General features: G+C 40.2%; 1 protein-coding gene across 1 annotated transcript in view; it reads left to right on the top strand.

Moving 5' to 3' along the window:
- The first annotated feature begins 592 nt into the window (after positions 1 to 592).
- Positions 593 to 18,031, top strand: part of HSPH1 (heat shock protein family H (Hsp110) member 1) — a 322,955-nt gene continuing 305,516 nt past the window's right edge. The window contains exon 1 of the mRNA XM_044073239.1: positions 593 to 895. Within this exon, the coding sequence (XP_043929174.1) occupies positions 789 to 895 (107 nt within the window). The 5' untranslated portion in view covers positions 593 to 788. The remainder of the gene's footprint in view (positions 896 to 18,031) is intronic.

Here is an 18,031-nt window from a genome sequence, read left to right on the forward strand (position 1 = left end):
GTTCTTCATATTTTTAATTTGTATATTTGAATTAATTTATCAACCACCAAACAGTACAAACGGTAGTAAAACTACATTTTTAAGTGTTGGACATTGGGCATTTAAAAAGGTGGCAACCCTAAGTGGGACATTTTTGGTACAAACATCAGATTTTGCAGGCCAGTGCAAAGGACAGAACTTCCCTTTTGTGCCTAAATAAAAGGTTATTCTTGCAGCATTTTAGTTGCTTATTCTGTTTCTTATAACATTTAGGTGTTTCGGATACAGAATAACTGTTTTATGCAACTATCGCATAAAGTATAGCAACTCATTTTGTCCTCAAATCTCAGGACAATTCCCATTTTTACACTTTTTTTTAGCAGGACACAACTGCCCAAAGAGGGACTGTCCCCCGCAAAGTGGGACAGGTGGTAACCCTAGTTGGACAATATTTTATTCATGGTTTAAGTGTCTTCTAGTTATTTCTCCACCCCACGAAGTACTTGGCGTTCTGTTGCCCTGACAACCACAAAGCGTCAGCCAATAATGCAGAGCCTGACTTCAAGTTTTCAGAATTCTAGAAGACTCGGGAACGCGGAAGGAAGGCACGCACGTGTACCTCGAATTGTAATACCGTTTCTGGAAACTTCTTATCTATACTATATTAATAAGAACTGGGCAGGCGCGTTGCAGTACATTGTCGACTTGTACAAGCGAAAGGTGCTTAAAGTATTGGGCTAGTGTTCAGTCAGCGGCGTGCGTGCTATTTGTCTCTGGTTGAAAGAGTTGGTGCTACTAGAGCTATAAGAATGTCTGTAGTGGGATTTGATGTGGGTTTTCAGAACTGTTACATCGCTGTTGCCAGGGCTGGTGGCATCGAAACGATAGCGAACGAGTTTAGTGATCGATGCACCCCGTAAGTGGTTTTATAGCATGTATCGGTTTGGGTATGCGATTGTTTTAACTACTAATTGTATAGTCGAAGATCCTTGTTGAAATTTGTATAGGAGTAGGAAGCCTAATCAAGCACTTGTTGGAGATGCTTGACACTTTCAATCCTGGCACTATGATTATTGGTTTAGTTAGTTTGAGGAGCGGTTTTGTCTTTTGTTCACATTTTATTCAGGTTTTGCTCTCTGAGCTAGGCTATTGAAAGTTTTCAGTGTAGAATGAATGTCACAATTGCAGATACTAAACTGATCAAGTTGTATAGAGATACTGCATATTGGATACATACATAGCGGTTGTTTGCGGATTAAATACCGGTGTCTTTATGCGGCAGCACAAATGAATGATTAAAGGTTGGCTATTGTAGCCATTCTATATTAAAAAGTGATACTAATACATGTCCGTGATCGGGTGAGTATAGTTTATAAAGCCAGTTAAAAGGTATTAAGTAATGCAGTGACCGACTAAACAGTGGTAGTTTGTGTATTTCGGTTGTTACATAGAAAAATGCGTACAAAATCGGGGTAGGGAGGGGTTAGTCAGCAGTCTGATTTTGTAATGAGGCTATGATTATTGATATTCTTTGTCTGCTGTGGCGGTGGTGTATCAAATCCTTTTACTACGATTCTCTCTAGCGAGTGTGGGTAGGATGGTATTGCATAATTTTGGAATACCAGGAGACGGCTGCAAATGTTTCCACTGTCAACATGCATTCCACATTTTGCAAGTTTGATCCCAAGTTAAAAGTAACTTGACGTTTTGTGTAATCTTTTTTGTCGTGCTTAGCGGCTAGCTGCACCCTCGTGGAGAAACATAAATCATCAGGCGAGGGCATAGTGTAAAATGGACTTTATTCCTTGACCATTGTCCTTAAAAAAATAGCCACTATTATGTGAGCATTCATACCAAAACGAGGGATCTGAAAGGGCTATTTGAAAATGGCCTGATGGTGTTGTCCTACATAACATTTTGTGGGCGATGGAGCAGTTGTAATGTAGGGTCACTAAAGAATTAAATTATCTAGCAGTAGAAACTTGAAGCTTAACCCTAAGCTTGGTAGTATATACAGGGGAATATGCATTAACCCAAATGTACACGCCAGAGGTCCACATTTATATTTCACCTCCGTAAAAGAGCCGCACCTCCTCTTTGAACCAGAAGGTACTAGTACAGCTAGCTATATAGTTTCATAGTATAGTACTAGGCTATCTGCCCTGAGGCATTTGTAAGCCTAGCCATAGTGATGTGGCTTTTGCCACCCCATGAAATGGTACAAAAATGTACAGAATAAATCTAGGGTACTTACGTATTATCGCAACCAGATTTATAAAGTGCGATAATTTGTCTATTTTCGGCAGAAACATGTTGCCTGACCTAAAAACGGGTTTGTAAAGATGTCGCCAGCAGTTTGTCAAGAAAGAGCATGTATGTTCACCTATCAAGGGGTGTGTAAAATGTTTAAGTATTATAGTGCCAGAAAATTTTCCACACAGGAAGCGGAATAACAGCAGAATTCCTCTTGCCTGGTAATGTCCCCGGCCGACCTACACACCTGACTGCTGCTTGTCTGTCACCACATTTCCATCCACACAAGTTGTCAGGACCATGGCTCGTTAACATAAACTGACCCCTTTTAGAAAGGTCCTTTGCAAGTATCTGATTTGTTACATACCCTGTTTACAGTTCAGACTCTCAGAAGGCACATTAATGCAGTTGTGACTGAAGTACTGATTTAAAAGTGTGGTTCTGTTGGTGGAGTTTTACTGACAACAGTCCCTGCCTCTTTCTCTGTAACTGTATATTTACTATCTGTGTATGACAAAGGACTTGAAAACAGCTGTTCGTCCTTAAAAAGCCTAAAGCAACCAAACCCATTTATTTCAAAGTGTTAGTACACATACAATCCTGTTAATTGAAATGGTCACGATCCATAAGCAAGAATGCAACCTTTTTAAAACAGTCTGCCACTGCAAAGAAAGCCATATCACTCGAAAGCAAGCAATGAGCTGTTATTCACTGCTCCTTACAGGCACCTTCACTTTTGCTGATTACTGCCCCCGAAAACTTCAGTGTGCATTTCCTGAGTCAATTTCCTGTAGCTAACAGGGTAATGAAGAATGCAGGAATTGCACGGATGTGGACCACTACGGAGTTGCGGAAGAAATGAGCCGCATCAACCAGAAGTACAAACTTACAGCATTTCTGCTCTGCCTGCCTCATTCCCACTGTGACAAACTGCTGGCGACATCTTTACAGACCCCTTTTTAGGTCAGGCAACGTGTTTCTGCCGAAAATAGATAAATTATCGCACTTTATAAATCTGGTTGCGATAATACGTAAGTACCAAATCTAGAATACTGTGCCTATGTCTAGTAGTGACACAATGAAGGTCCCCTTATATAATATAATTAGTTTACTGTGCCCCTGTCTAGCAATGACACAGATGTGACCCCTGGGGTAAACTTACGATCTCCCATCCACTCATCAAGATTTCTCTTGAAGAGAGTCAGTGAGGGGCTCTGCCTAATACGAACTGGGATCTTGTTCCAAAGCATGGGAAGCCTCTGGGTTATGAATCTATCCCTCCAGCATGTCCTATTCATACTTGTGCCGAGGTTTAAGTCTTTAGCTCTCGTGGTCCTGATGGATTTGGATTTTTTGAGGTGGAGCATGTCCATCAGATCCTGATTGGACATGGCCGTGTACGTCAGGCAGAGATCACCTCTGAGCAGGCGGTATGCTACTGAATAGAGCTGAAGTTTCTTTAGTCTGGCAGAATAAGAGACCCTTGATCCTTTTGGTGAGGTACTTTTGTGGTCTCTCCAGGTGTTGCAAATGCCGGGTGAGGTACATACCAAATGGGGCATTGTACTCAATCATGGGTTTGATGAGGGAGGAATATAAGGGTACAATGACATCCTTGGATCTGGATGTGAATCCCTTCATGATGAGGTGTGCAAGGTAGAATGTTTTTCTAACCACTTTGGCAACGTGGGTGTCAAATGAGAGGTCACTGTCTACTTGGGTCCCTAGGTCTCTGATTACTTTTTCCGTACTCAGTGGGTTGCTGTCTATGTGATAATTTGTGGGTACTTTGCTTTTTCCAAAGGGGATGACTATACATTTTTTGGCATTTAGTTTAAGGCCGTGACTACATCACCAGTTGTCCGTTTCAGTGAGGCCTTTTTGTAGGATGTGTGTGTCTGCTGGTGTATCAACTATGGCGCCTAGTTTGCAGTCATCTGCGAACTTTGTCAGCCACAGCCCTCCCATGTTTGCTTTAACATCTGAGAAATAAATGCCGAACTAGAGGGGTCCCAGGACAGATCCCTGTGGGACACCACTTGTGACTGGCTTTGAGTCTGACATTGCTCTAGCGATTTTAACTTTGTGGGTTCTGTCCTTTAGCCAGTTTGCAACCCATCTAGTGACATAAGGGTGTACTTTTAAGCTGTTTAGCTTATCTATGATGCCTGAGTGGGGTATTGTGTCTAAGGCCTTAGCCAAGTCCAGGTATGCTGTATGGACTGCTTTGCCCTCATCAATGGCTCTAGTGACTGTTTCGAAAAAGTCAACCAGGTTTAAAAGGCAGGATCTGCCCTTTACAAAGCCGAACTGGGTGGGGTCAAGTGTCTGTAGGTCCCCTATGTCTCTGTTTGAGTTCCATAATGATTCTTTCCGTAGCTTTGCAGACCAGGCTAGTTAAGCTTATGGGGCGGTAGTTTCCAGGGTCTGTAGAGGCACCCCCCTTGTGGAGTGGGACCACTGTTGCTGTACGCCAGTGTTCAGGTACATATCCCGAAGTAAGGCTAAGGTTAAGTAGCATTTTTATGTGTGGGTTTAGCTCCTCTTGGAGTTCACCTAACATGCACCCCGGGATACTGTCAGGTCCCATTGATGCTGTGTTTTTTGCTTTGTTTAGGGTGGTTCTCACTTGGACATCTGAGATGACAGGGAGATTACATTCAGCTGGGATAAGTATTTCTTCTTTTGGGGGTGAAGGAGGGGAGAAATTTGCACTGAACCTGTCAGCCAGAATGTTAGCAGTATCTGTGGGTTCAGTGTATTTTTTGTTGTTGTGAACCAACTCTGAGCATATCTGAGGGTTTCCGCCCAGGTTTCTAACATAGCTGAAGAAGGCTTTGTGGTTATCTTTAGTGTCCTTAGCGATTTTTCTCTCAAAGTTTGCCTTGGATGTTTTTATGAGAGAACGTAGTTTTCTGCTAATGTTGATCAGAGATGTCTTCCCTTCATGGGATTTAGCTCTGACGTGCAGTAGCTTCCTTCTTTTGTTATACAATTTGTTTATGGCTGAGGTCCACCAGACAAGACGCTTACATTTGGTGGAGAGGGACTTGGATTTGTTTGGGATTGCATGATCCATGCATTCTTGGAGATGTCCATAGAAAGCATTTGTGAAGGATTCGGCATTGTGGGATGTAGTATCCACTGGCACAGTGGGCTTAAAGGATACCATCTCAGTCTTAAGAAGAGTGAAGTCTGCTTTTGAGAAGTTTTTCACTGTGGTCTTTTGTGCTGGGGGTGGAGGTGGAATATGTATATCCAGGGTGATTAGTTTGTGGTCAGATCTCACTAGTGAGGGGTATACTTCCGGTGTGGAGCATTTTGTCCCCATATTTGTGATGATCAGGTCTAGTATATTATCTCCCCTAGTGGGAGAGGTGACTAGTTGTTCCAGTGCATTTGAATTTATGAATTCCAGGAACCTTTGGGCTAGGGTATTAGGGCTAGAATAATGTACCCAATCTATGTTTGGGTAGTTGAAGTCTCCCAGTATGATGGTATTTTGTGATACATTCATATCCTCCAATGTCCAATGTTTTCAGGAAGGCTGAGTGGGGTTCTTGAGATTGGGAGAGTGGTCTGTAACATGCTACCAGTTGTATAGCAGTTTTGCCTATGGTTAGTTGCACCTGTATGGTCTCTGATGCTTCATGTGTTGCTACTAACCTGGAGGTGTGGGTGTTGTAACCAACAAGCATCATCCTGAATAATATAATGGCTATACTACAACCGTCTTAATAAAAGTCTGCGTAATAATTTCTTTTAATTAGGTTTGATCTTTGTACTATTTTTAATGCATTACATTAAACAAAGAAATGGCATATTTCGTTTGCAGTACACTGTCTGGTTAGCCAAATAAGACAGATTAACTTTTGGTTCAAGCAGTGCAAGTCAGTTTAGTGGATGTTGCTTATGGTGCAGTGCTGTGACAAGCTTCTGTACCTTTTCACAATGGTCAGTCCCACAGAGGTCCATTTGCCCTTGTACTGGTATTCAGTATCCCTGCACTACATCACATGATATCCACTTAATAAATGGCTCATTGTAGGATTGAGATTTCAGTGCCACAGTTTTGGAAGCTTGTCTATGCCAGTGTGCATGGCCTGATAATTGTCAGCACAATGTAGCCAGTCTCATAAACGTCATTCATACTCACCCACATCCATATCCTGCCCTGAGGCAAACCTGGCCAGCACAGACAGTAGTAGTGATTCTTGTAATCAGGCTAGTCTCATAGAGTTCCTTTTCATCCATATTCTGGCCCAGCACAGACAGTAGTGGCACATGTGCTGTAATCAGATTAACAGTTTTTAGTATAATGTGTTTTCTTTCAGTGAGTAAGAACTAACAATGAGTAGACAAAAAGTGACATCCAAATTTAATGAGTACACCTACAACAGTAACAGCTGTACTCTTTCCAGGGCTACAGTTACAGCTGTGTTCTATTTGAAAATAAGGGGCATGAAGTTTTATTGGGAAGGTCTTGATTAAGCTATAGGGCATTCTGGTAAGTGATGCATCTAAACTAGCTGGATCAAGCAGCTTAAATCAACAGCAGTTTCTCATGGTGCAGTTTTAATATGTTAGAACTGCAGATACCAAGATGAGAGTTTAAAAGACCGCTTCACAACAATAACGCTTCACAACAATAAGCAATTTACAAAGATTATAGAACCCCTTTACATACATACTTTTGTTAGCACTTTTGCTAGCCCTTCAGAGGAAAGAAAGCAGTGCTCTGCTCCTGTATATCCAGCTCTCTTAAAACCCAGTTGGCTTTTGTGATTCACCTAATTCCTATTATGGAACCTAAAATGTTCAGCACATAGTTGTTCTTCTGTTCGGTGTAGAATATATATTTAGCAATATTGGTGGTACTTGTCACCTAGATCACAGTATTCACATAAAGCTGTGATAGACTATGACAACACTGCCACCAAAATGTCATGGTTCAGTGTAACCAGTGTTAAGGATGGATAGCACAGATGGGGGTTAATTACACTGCTGGCAACAAGTTGTGAGGAAATGTGCTAGCTAGCACTGGAGGGGAGGGTCCTTTGAATCACATTAGATCTGCTGCACAGGAGGTTAAAACAAAGTGCCAACAACTCTGTTTTGGTAATCAATTCTCAAAATGCAACCTGAATCCTAGAGCATAAAGGGAATATGCAGTGCTGTCTTTGGTATGGGTGTCTAGTATTGAAACTCATGCGAGATTGCACACAAGACACCTGCAGAACTGAGTCTTTGTTCTAATTCCCTGTAACCCTTTTGTTCCCGTCACTCCCTCTGATCTAGTGCATTCTAGTGCCCCTTATGTACTTGAACTGCTTTCCACACTCCTATTTCCAGGGAACGCTGGTGAAATTCTCCAGTTTTCATAGCTTTCTACCAGGCACAATAGTACGGTCAAAACTCTGGGTATGACTGAAGGCCACCATGTCCTTTGTACACGGTAACATTTTCACCGGTAGTGGGTCCAACTGATCTAGCTAAGTTTAGATGGGAGCCACAACTTGTTAGCCTGCAGTGGTAAACGATGACCCTTTTTACATAAGCAACAGTAATGCGTACAAAAGGCCAGCTATAAAGAGCTTAAATGCACAAGTTTTACTCAAACAAAAGGTAAACAGTGCAGTTAAATTATTATATTTGTAGACGAATAAGTTCACATGGAAGCTGAAATTAACATTGGCTATACTGGACTATGTACAGGAAAAAAATCCACGAATAACTGAATAACCTAGCTGTTTCTTAGTAAGCAGTATTGGCTGTAACACCTCCAAGTTAGAAGCAATAATAAACCTATACAGATAGTCTTCTTGGAAGACAATACATTCATGCAGTTAAGACAGAACAAAGATAATCTGAAATGCTTACACATTTTTTTCATAGAACCAGGGGTTATTTCATTGCCCTTGTACAGGCAAACATTACATCAGCTTATTTTAACTATTTACATTCTTACAGCAAAAGTAACTAAACTAGTCTTCCCACATATATAGGGAAAGGGCTAAATTGCATCAACACAGCAACACCTAGTATGCAAGATTAACAAACACTAAATGACTCCATTTTGATGTCTGCTCTATTCACAATTCTAGTCTGCTACTTTGAAGTTGATTCTAGTTTATGATGCTTGGAGGCATAGTTGGTAAAAGGTGTTATGTTTTCACATTTCAAGCTTTAGATTTATACATTTCCCTTTTCATCTTTTACATTTTTGTTTACGGATACTTGATTACTGGGAAAGTCCAAGTGGGTAGGTGCCCATTGTTAGCAGAGGCCCAAGGAGAAAAGTTTGAAGTATTGCAAAGACATTTTAAGAACAGTAATTATACAAACTTCAGAAATAATACAAATCATCTACAGTTTAACTTGTACCAAATTGCACATACTGTGAAAACATTGGTTAAACCTAGACACAATTTCTATATTTAGTGAAACTGTAGTATTTTTTATATAAAAATTAAAGGTAAGTTTATTTATTTATTTTACATTTAACTGGGTAGTGTCTGACTGGGTTATGGAGCCTGTTTTCAGCAGAGAGTGAGGAGAAAAGCTCCACACACAGTTATTGTACACATAGACCATAAAAAATCAATAAAATCATAAAACTAAACACCAACAATAATACACTTAATCCAAGACTAATACGTGTATATTCCAGTTGAGGAGATGGAAGATGTTGCTAGCACTGTTGATACTGCAAATCAAATGAGTAAAATTGTTTGATTGAAGGGGATATAGTGTCATAGGTTGTAGCCCACTTAAAATGTCAGTGAACACTGCAAAGCCAGCATTCTAAAATGGGCTGGAGCAAGAAGGATAAAAGTTGCTATGAGAGGGTGATGAGAAAAGTTGATTGGGAGGGGTTTATTATCCAGGAGAGCAGCTGGAGCACAACCACCTAGATTTGAGATGTTCTCTGGTTTTGGTTTTAAAGGCAGAGTAGTTGGGAGTGTTTTGGATGTGTTAGGGGAGAGCATTCCAGGCCTTAGCTATAGAGACATTCACCATGGTAGTTGTGTGACTGGGTTGTTAGCATCATTCTGTCAGAAGATCTAAGGGGCCTAGTATTGACATGTGGTTTAACTGGGGAGGACAGTGAAGGGCATTGTTTGGGGTTGTGAATGATTTTGTGTGCAAAGGTGAGATGGTTCAGTGTGAAGATGTGAAGCTCGAGCCAATTCAGTTGTTGGAGAGCAGAGCAGTGATGATATTTGTGGGGATGATTGCTGGCAAATGTTGCAATTTTATTATAGCAGGATGATAGGTTAAGGTCGGTTTTATGGAGGTTTTTGAATGTTAGAACAGTAGAGTAAGGTGGATAGAAGTTGGGATCTGACAGTGGCTAGTCTGGCTTGGTTTGTAAGGAAAGGCTTAGCATAGTAGAGTTCCAAGTTTGGCATTGACTTTTTTAATTGACAGGAAAATGTGAATATCAAATTTCAGCCTGTCGTCTATAGTAACACCTAAGAGTTTGGTGTGGTTTGTGGGTTCATTTGCGGTTCCATTGGTGGAATGAATTGTGATGGATGGAGAGTGGACACTGGTTGGTTTGTGTGTGAAAAAACATCAGTTTGGTCTTTTTGGGGTTTAGAATGAGATTGAAGTTGGATAGGTAGGTTTCTATTTCCTGAAATGCTTTTTGTGTCTTATCTTGAAGTTCTTGGAGGGTTGGGGCAGAGCAGTTAAGAGATATATCATCTGCATATTGTACGATTGTTGCAGGTTGGGTTGCTGAGTTTATCTTACTGGTAAATAGGATATAGAGGAGGGGACCAAGTATGGATCCTTGGGGTACACCTGTGGACACTGGTAGCAGAGAAGAGCGACTTTTCTCCCATTTGATGGCCTGATTACGGTCATATAGGTAGCTTTTAAACCATGTAAGAGTGGATGAACTGAGATGGTAGGTAGAGCCAGTATGTTTAGGAGAAACTGGTGGGACACCGTGTCATATGCCTTTGACATTTCAAGGAAGATGGCTGAGACTAGGAGACTATTGTTCATGAGGTGGTGAATGGTATTGGTAAGTGATATTAAGGCTGTATTAGCACTGTGCTTGGGCCTGAAACCATGCTGGGAGTAGGATAGTAGGTTATTGATAAGATGATTTTGGAGTTGTTGGTGAATGCATTTCTCTAGGATTTTAGCCAAGGGTGGGAGGATGGCAATGGGATGATAGTTTGATTTCCCTGGAGGGGCCACCTTTGTGGAGGGGGGTGATACCTGCTATTTTCCAGAGATGAGGTGCGTGTAGTTTTGAGATAAAACAATAAGAAGAGATATAGGATAGCAATAGACGGGGCAGCAATGTTTTAAGAATTTGTTCGGGAGTTAGTCGGCAGTTAGGCAGCTTGGCTTAAGTTTTCTGAGGAGCTTTTTTATATAGGAGGTTTGGACAGGTTTTACAGAGAAAGAGGTAGAGGTGTCAGAGGTAGAGGAGGGTATTGAGAGACGTAGGTTTTGGTGGTTATCTAGGAGGGAGGTAATAGAATTAATTAATAAAGTGGGAGTTGAATTTGGATTCTATAGATTCGGAGGTATTGGATGTGGTGGGGGTGGGAATGGAGGTTTTACCTGGGTTAAGGAGGTAGTTAATAGTTTGCCAGAATTTGCAAGGGTTGTAAAGGTGCCTTACTTGAGGGGTATGAAATTATTGTTTTTTTTTTGTCATTTGTATGGATTTCTTTGTTTTGTTCCTTAGCTGCTGGTATATGGTCCAATCATTTATGTTTTTGGTGGATTGGTGTAGGGGTTTAGCTTTATCTCTTTGTTTGATGAGCAGTTTAGTGGCATGGGGGAGCCAAGGTAGTTGTTTGGATTTGATACGTACTTTTCTTATGGGGGCCAGACTATTTAGGAGTTCTAGGAATTTGCTATTCAACTGCAAGGTCCAGGTTGAGGGTTCTTAGGGGTGACCAATCACACTGCTATAGCAGTAGGTTGAAAGCATCAGGGGAGAAATGTTTTTTTACAGTGGGTGTGTTTGATGGATGAGATATGTTGGGTTTGAATTCTTTTTTTTAGTATATATGTGGGGGAGTGATCACTAAGGCTGATTGGTAGGCAGCCACCTTGGTCATTCAGGTTGGGTTTGTTGGTCAATATTCAATCAAGTAGTAATTCTTTTTGTGAGTGTTTGTCAGTACGAGTGGGACAGTTTATGATTTGGGTATAGTTGTATAGATTGATAAAGTTAGTAGGGCAGTTGGATGTGCAGGTAAGCCAGTCTAGACCCAGCATGATAATTTCTTGATTGAAAGTGGTGGAGGACCAGGAGAGGAGATGCTCTATGTTGGGAAGGTTTTTACCTGGGGGTAGGTAGACAGCTATGATAATCATGGTTTTGTGTGAGTTAATATGCAGGCGTGAAATTAGTAATTCAGTGTTAGGGATGTCTGGTGGGGTCATGTTTACTTTCTTTATTTTATGAGAGTCTTTGAACATTATAGCTACGCCGCCATCTATTTTGTTAAGTCTGTCTTGCCTTATGTTGTAATTTTGGAGTCCTTGATGTGAGGTTTTAGCCACGTTTCTGTAATAATGGCAATGTCAGGAGAGTAGTTCATAAAGGTAGCATGGAATTCTGTGATCTTATTAACTAGGCTTCTTGGATTAAAGTCTGTGATAAGTAAGTCAGATCTTGAAATGACTGGTAGGAGGTAAGTATGTTAGTGGTAGGGGTGCTGTAGCTTGAGGTATTTAGGGTAGAGTTGTGGAGGTGTTTTAGTGGTTTGTTTGTGTTATAGCTAGGGCCAGGATTAGGATGGATGTCTGCAAGCAGCTTTATGTGAGTTAAGGAGTGTAGTAGTAGGAGCACTTGTTTGTTTTTTATGAGGTGATATCTGAAAGTGGGGGCAGTTGGATAAGTGGATTGTATGTGAATTTGATGGTAGAGAAGGGAGTAGGTAAAGGAGTAGAGTTGTGGGCTGATTTGACTATATGCTTTGTTTATGGGTGTGGGGTGGTTGCTTGATAGAGTAGGGGAACTATAGCATTGTATGTTATAATTGTGGAGGTTGTTAGCATGATGGGTTAGGAAGAGTCGTCCTGATAGTATGGAGTAGTAAAGACACATTTGGTAAAAAGAGCATGGTTGGGTAGATTGCAGTGATAGGGTGGGAGAAAAGAAGGTTGAGTGTAGTAGAGGAGACAGCAGTGGGAGGAGAATGTGAGCTGTTGGAGGTGTAAGGAGTTGTAGGAGAGGTAGGTAGGAGTGGTGAGGTGGGTGTGGGGGGTGTTACGGATAAAATTGATTGGGTAATTGGGTAGAGCGTGTGGTGCCTAACAAAATGTATAAATGTAATGAAAGAGGGGGTGGGTGGGAATGGAGGTAGGGGAGAGGTGAGCCCAAGCAAAGTGAGGGTAAACTAAGCAGGTTGAGCCAGAAATTGTTTCTCTGATAGCGCAAGATTACTATCGGAGAAGTAAGGATAAAATTCTTTGTAGTCCTTTTTATGTATATGTTTTTTTTCCTTCTACGTGCAAACTATAATAAGAGGCTTGTATGAAGATATAGCTATGCGGGATAGTCCCCAGAGACCAGAGATTGAGTTAATGTTGTCTGTGAAATAATGTAGGAAGGCAGTTGGTTTTAGATTGGGGAGGGGATATTGATTCTGTGCTGCTGCACTTTCAAGGGAGTCCCAAGATACAGAGGTAGGTGATGGCACTTCCAAACAACAAAGGACAGTACAAATGAATTTTACAGTTGTTACATACTAAACACTTTGTACGTGCAGTAATAAATATATTGGAGGGGGCAGATTTTTCTCGGTTTTAGGTATTAAAACACCTGGTGAAAAACTGTACTGAGGAATCCCTTTTATTTCAGGGTGAAGAACATAGGCAGCAGCTTGCATGCAGGACAAAACAGGTTGCACTATGAGGGAAGAAATAGAAAAACAAACAGGAGTTTAGAAGGGGTGTAATAAACACAGAAGGAAACATGAAAGCAGCAGGGCTACGAATTCACTTTAACATAATACCAATCAGTTGCGAGTGTTAGAAGCATTAAAAAATTCAGCGAAAGAATTCAGATGAAACAAGTATCAATCAAATTGCAAGTCTGATTAAACATAATACCAATCATTGCAAGTGTATAAAGCATTAAAATGGTCTATTTAGTCATAATACCAATCAAGTGCAAGTGTTAAACATTAAAAAATTACGAACACATGTCATAATACCATTCAATAGCAAGAGTTAAACATTAAAAAAAAAAAAAAAAACTAGCACATGTCCATAAAACAATTTGACTTGTATCTACTGGTTGTAAACAATAGGAACAGATAACTAGTTGATTAAACTGTTAAAGTTTGAGCCTAAAAATGTTAAACACTGACTAGCGTTATAACCGTATCCTGGCATCAACAACACAAGACATTTGCTGATGTTTTCAGATAGAGTTCTGTGTGACATGCTTTTGTTTCTTTAACTCAAAAGTGCACATTAGCTATAGGCTAGAACTGTAATACATACTAGGTTAATGTTTGCGGCTTATGCTTGATAACTATATTAGAGGGTACAGACCACCGCATGAGAGCAACAACACTCGTGTGTATTACAAAACCACATGTGAGTACCAATGCTTGTGTGAGCATTGCACAACCCAGAGTAGTTAGGATGGAAAGTAGCAGGATAGGTGAAATGCAAAAGGGGTGTGGGACTGCAAATGGAAAAAGGTAGCAGAAACCTACTTACATTTATAAACTAACATTGCATGTAGGTAGACACTCTATGACTGATGGAGACATAGATTACAAAAGTAAGGCAGGATGTACCTTAAAGCATGCTCGGGAGCCTGTTTCAGTGATCGGCAGCAAGGGAAAGTGGGGAAATTGAAAATGGTGCCCTGGTGACCCAGGTATGATAAATAAGTAAGTTAGTATAATACAAACGAGTTACAGTATGAAGTGAGAGAAAAAACAGGGTTATGGCATGTTTAGAAAAGGAGTTAGGGGAGAGAAATTGTAGTAAGGAAGTGAATGAAGAATGGAGAGTAAAGAGATGTGAAGTATTTGCTGATATTTAGGGATATAGTTTATCCTGTGGTTGAGCCAGAACAGACACAGATTTTGGCTAGGAAATCTTTCAGAACCTTTTAAAGGCGTGAAGGAAGGGTATTTACCCGATGGATAATGTGTAAGGAATTCAGGCATTAGTAACATGGTACGAGTACAGTAGATCTGATTGGTTTGTTAGCAGAGATGCATTTTTGGTCATTGAATAGTAATGACAGACTGGGAACATAGTTGTGTAGAATGGTATTTAGTGGTGGGCAATCAGATGGATACTGGATAATTTTATAGGTGGTAAGTAGCTGAGTAAATGTTAGTTGACAGGGTGGTTATGACCAATTTAGGTTTTTTTTAGTGCTATGTACTGTTGGGTTCTGAAAAGGGTATTTGCTTTAAATTTAGTCACTTTATTGTAGCATTGTTCATATTTTGATTTTTGTGATGCCTGGAAATTAAATATGGATGGGAGCACCATAAAGCAGTGAGGGTGTTAAGTAGTGACGTGCAGTTTTACTTGTGTTGGTGAGAACGTTTTTGGCTGTGTAAAGTATCCTTAGTTTTTGCTGAGTGTTTTTTTTTTTTTTTTTTTTTTTTTTTTGCAAGTTTTTACGTGTAGGTCAAATGTAAGATTATCATCCACGATCATCTTTAATAATTTGCTGTGATAAGTGACTTCAGTGGTTGTGTTAAGAGGGAGGATATACATTTTTTTTTTCATTAGAGAATGATTTTGGAAAATAAGTATTTTTTTGTGTATGAGTTGTGAATTATAAAGCCATGTTTCAGTGGGTGTTAGTTTCTTGAGTTAATTTTTAAAGATGTACTAGGTTGCCAGATGTACATATGAGTGTGGAGTCATTTGCATATTGTATTAGGGAGGCCTGATGTGTGGAGGGTGTTAGAATGTTGAAGAGGAGGGGACCAAAGATAGTATAGTAACCGTTGGGGACTTTGAAGTACGGAGAGACTGTAGAGTACCATTTTACTGACTGATACCTATTTTACAAGTAGTTTTTGAACCATATATGGGTGGGCTGAGATAGACTTAATGAGGACATTTGAAGCAGTTTGTCATGATAAACTGTGTTGAAGGCTTTAGATGAGTCTAATAATAAGGTGGAGACTAGTCTGCTATTGTCTCTAACTTTATTGCTCGTATCTATAAAGGTTAGAAATGCAATATTGGTGCTGTGGGAGGCACAGAAGCCATGTTGTGTGGCAGAAAGTAGTTCTTGCAGGGAGTAGTTTAGCAATCATTGTTTTTTGAGTATATTTTTCAAGCGTTTTTGGGTGGGGGTAAGATTGATACATGTCTAAAGTTGTAAAATCTGTTGAATTTCCTCCTTTGTGTAGAGGGATAATGTATGATTTTTTTCTGAGAGAGAGACTAAATGTAGGATTCATGGAAAGATAGGTAATACTTTTAGCTTCTGATTTAAGGTACTCGCTTGGAAGATCATCGGCTGAAGTAGCTAGAGCACAATTTGAATTTGAGTAGTTTTACATAGAATGTGGGCACGTGTTTGAAGGTGAAAGTGGATGGGATGATATGTGGCCTTGGGGCAGGATTAGAATTGGATGTTGGGGAATCCTTGGATACGGAAGCTATACTATCTATGAAATAAGAGTTGAATTGTGTGTTGCAGTTTCGAGTGTTGAGTTACTGGGAGAGGGGATGTAAGATTTCTTGAATGGCTGGTCTGAATTGTTTAGGGTTGTGTTTATTATTGTTCTGAGAGTTGTTACAGTCTTGTGTCTTATTTGCTTTTTACTAGGGTTGTGGAGCATTCTGAAGTATTGAGATACTGACTTTTTTATTTTTGCCATTTCACGCACTTTCTCTGTCATGCGTTAACCTGGTGCCCTTTTTGGACAGCCAGGTTGTATTTGTTTTTAGTGGGTTTTAGGAGGTGTGATGCTGTTTAGAATATATAAGAAAGTTATATTGAATTTATGTTGTCATCTAAAGGGAGGACTTTTGCGATGTTCCACTTAATAGATGGTAGGGTAGTAGTCAGTATTTCTGGGTTATACTTGGACAAGTTGCATCTTGTTTTATAAAACCTGCTATTTAAATGGATGTGAGAGATGTCTGGTTGTACAGCTTGGGGAGCTGGTCGCTGAGAAAGTCTGATATTGAACCTGTGGTGTATTTGCTTTGGACTGATACTAGGATCCATTCTAATAGGGAATTTGTTGTCTTGCTGTAATGTGTGGGGGCTGTTAATTAGTTGTACGAAACTGTAGACGAGCATGCTAAATTTAGGGGAATTAGAGGTTATGTCAGATGTTTGATATTGCCATCCCCTAGTAGTATTTTTTTTTTTCTTGTAGAATTGTTAAGGATATCGAATGTAGGAGGTAGCTGTCTTGCCACCACCAGGGATGTAAAGGACAGTAATAAGTATTAGTTTATTTTCAGGAAACTAATAAAGTGTACTGAACTGAATTTTGGTATTATTTTGTAGGGGAAATGTGGTAGGTGTTGAGAAACATTGCAATGCTACCACCGTTCTTCTTTGTATGGTCATTGCAGTTGATGTTATAGGTGGGGGATATTTTGGAGTCGTTTAAGCCAAGTTTCAGTTATAGCAAGAGTATCAAGCTTATGATGGGCAATCCAGACATGTAGTTCAGTAGTTTTTAATTCTTATACTTCTAATATTTATTGCAGCAAAGGTTAGATTACCAGCACTGGGGGTTGATCATGGTGATGTTAGAGTAGTGTGTGTGGAAGAGAATTCTTTTGATGGTTGTGATGAAGTGGGGCCCAGATTTGTGTTAATGTCTCCTCCAAGGAGGATTTTAGTATAATGGGTATTTTTTCACTTAATTTATTTTGATTTCAGTTGAAGTTGAGTTGGGCTATATTTGAGGTAAAGGTGAAGGGCGTTATTAAATATGATTGGTGCAATTTGTGGAGAGTTTAGGGAGGAAATATGGATAGGGGTTGGGACATAGATGTTGCAAATACTACTGACTCGTGGTAGAATGGGAGATGGTTCATTAGGGGAATACAGAGTAAAATAGCTGAGCATCAGCATGATTAAGTAAAGGGAGTTGTATTTTATTAATGACGGGTAGTGGGGAAGCAAGAAGTTACAGGGCTGGAGGATATTTAGTGGTAGTGGAATCAGAAAGCTGGTGGTAGGTAGCAGGGAAGCATTTTCTGTGAAGGAAGAGTGTTAGGCTGTCCTGGCATCTTCTCTTTCTGAAATTTGGTAATTAAAGTTTTTAAAGGATAAACTGTGTGGATGTAGTTGATATACAAAGTAGTGAGGGTTTATTTTGCTAGACATAAGCAAAATTTAAATCAGAACCACTAGATCCAAGGATTTAAAATTTGCTTGTAACATAAATAAGACATATTTGTGAGACAGATGTGTGTCTCAGAGAATCCCCATGCTCGGGAGCAGGCTCCTTATCCATGTGAAGCAGAACCCATCCCTAACCCTATTTAAGAGTAGCTTTGACCAGTGGATTGGAAATCTGAAATTCACCCTAGGTCTGTCCCCCATGTCCCAGATGAAGGCACAGTAATGCAACACCCCCCCCCCCACATAACCTCTAGAAACTTTCTGTTATGCCCCCTAAATAGGGACACAAGTGGGCTGGATTATACAGCTAGGCTTTTAAAAGCCTTGGTGGTCATTAGCCTAGTATACTTATGAAGCTAGAACTTGAAATGTAGAATAGGTACTGTTCGGGGCAGAGCTCTTGAGTATGAATGGATCTAGTGCAAATCAGTATGGGAGGGAGAAGTGTTGTTG

This window comes from Protopterus annectens, chromosome 5.part1, assembly GCF_019279795.1.
Source record: "Protopterus annectens isolate FY-2018-M chromosome 5.part1, PAN1.0, whole genome shotgun sequence".
Classification (NCBI taxonomy): Eukaryota; Metazoa; Chordata; order Ceratodontiformes; family Protopteridae; genus Protopterus; species Protopterus annectens.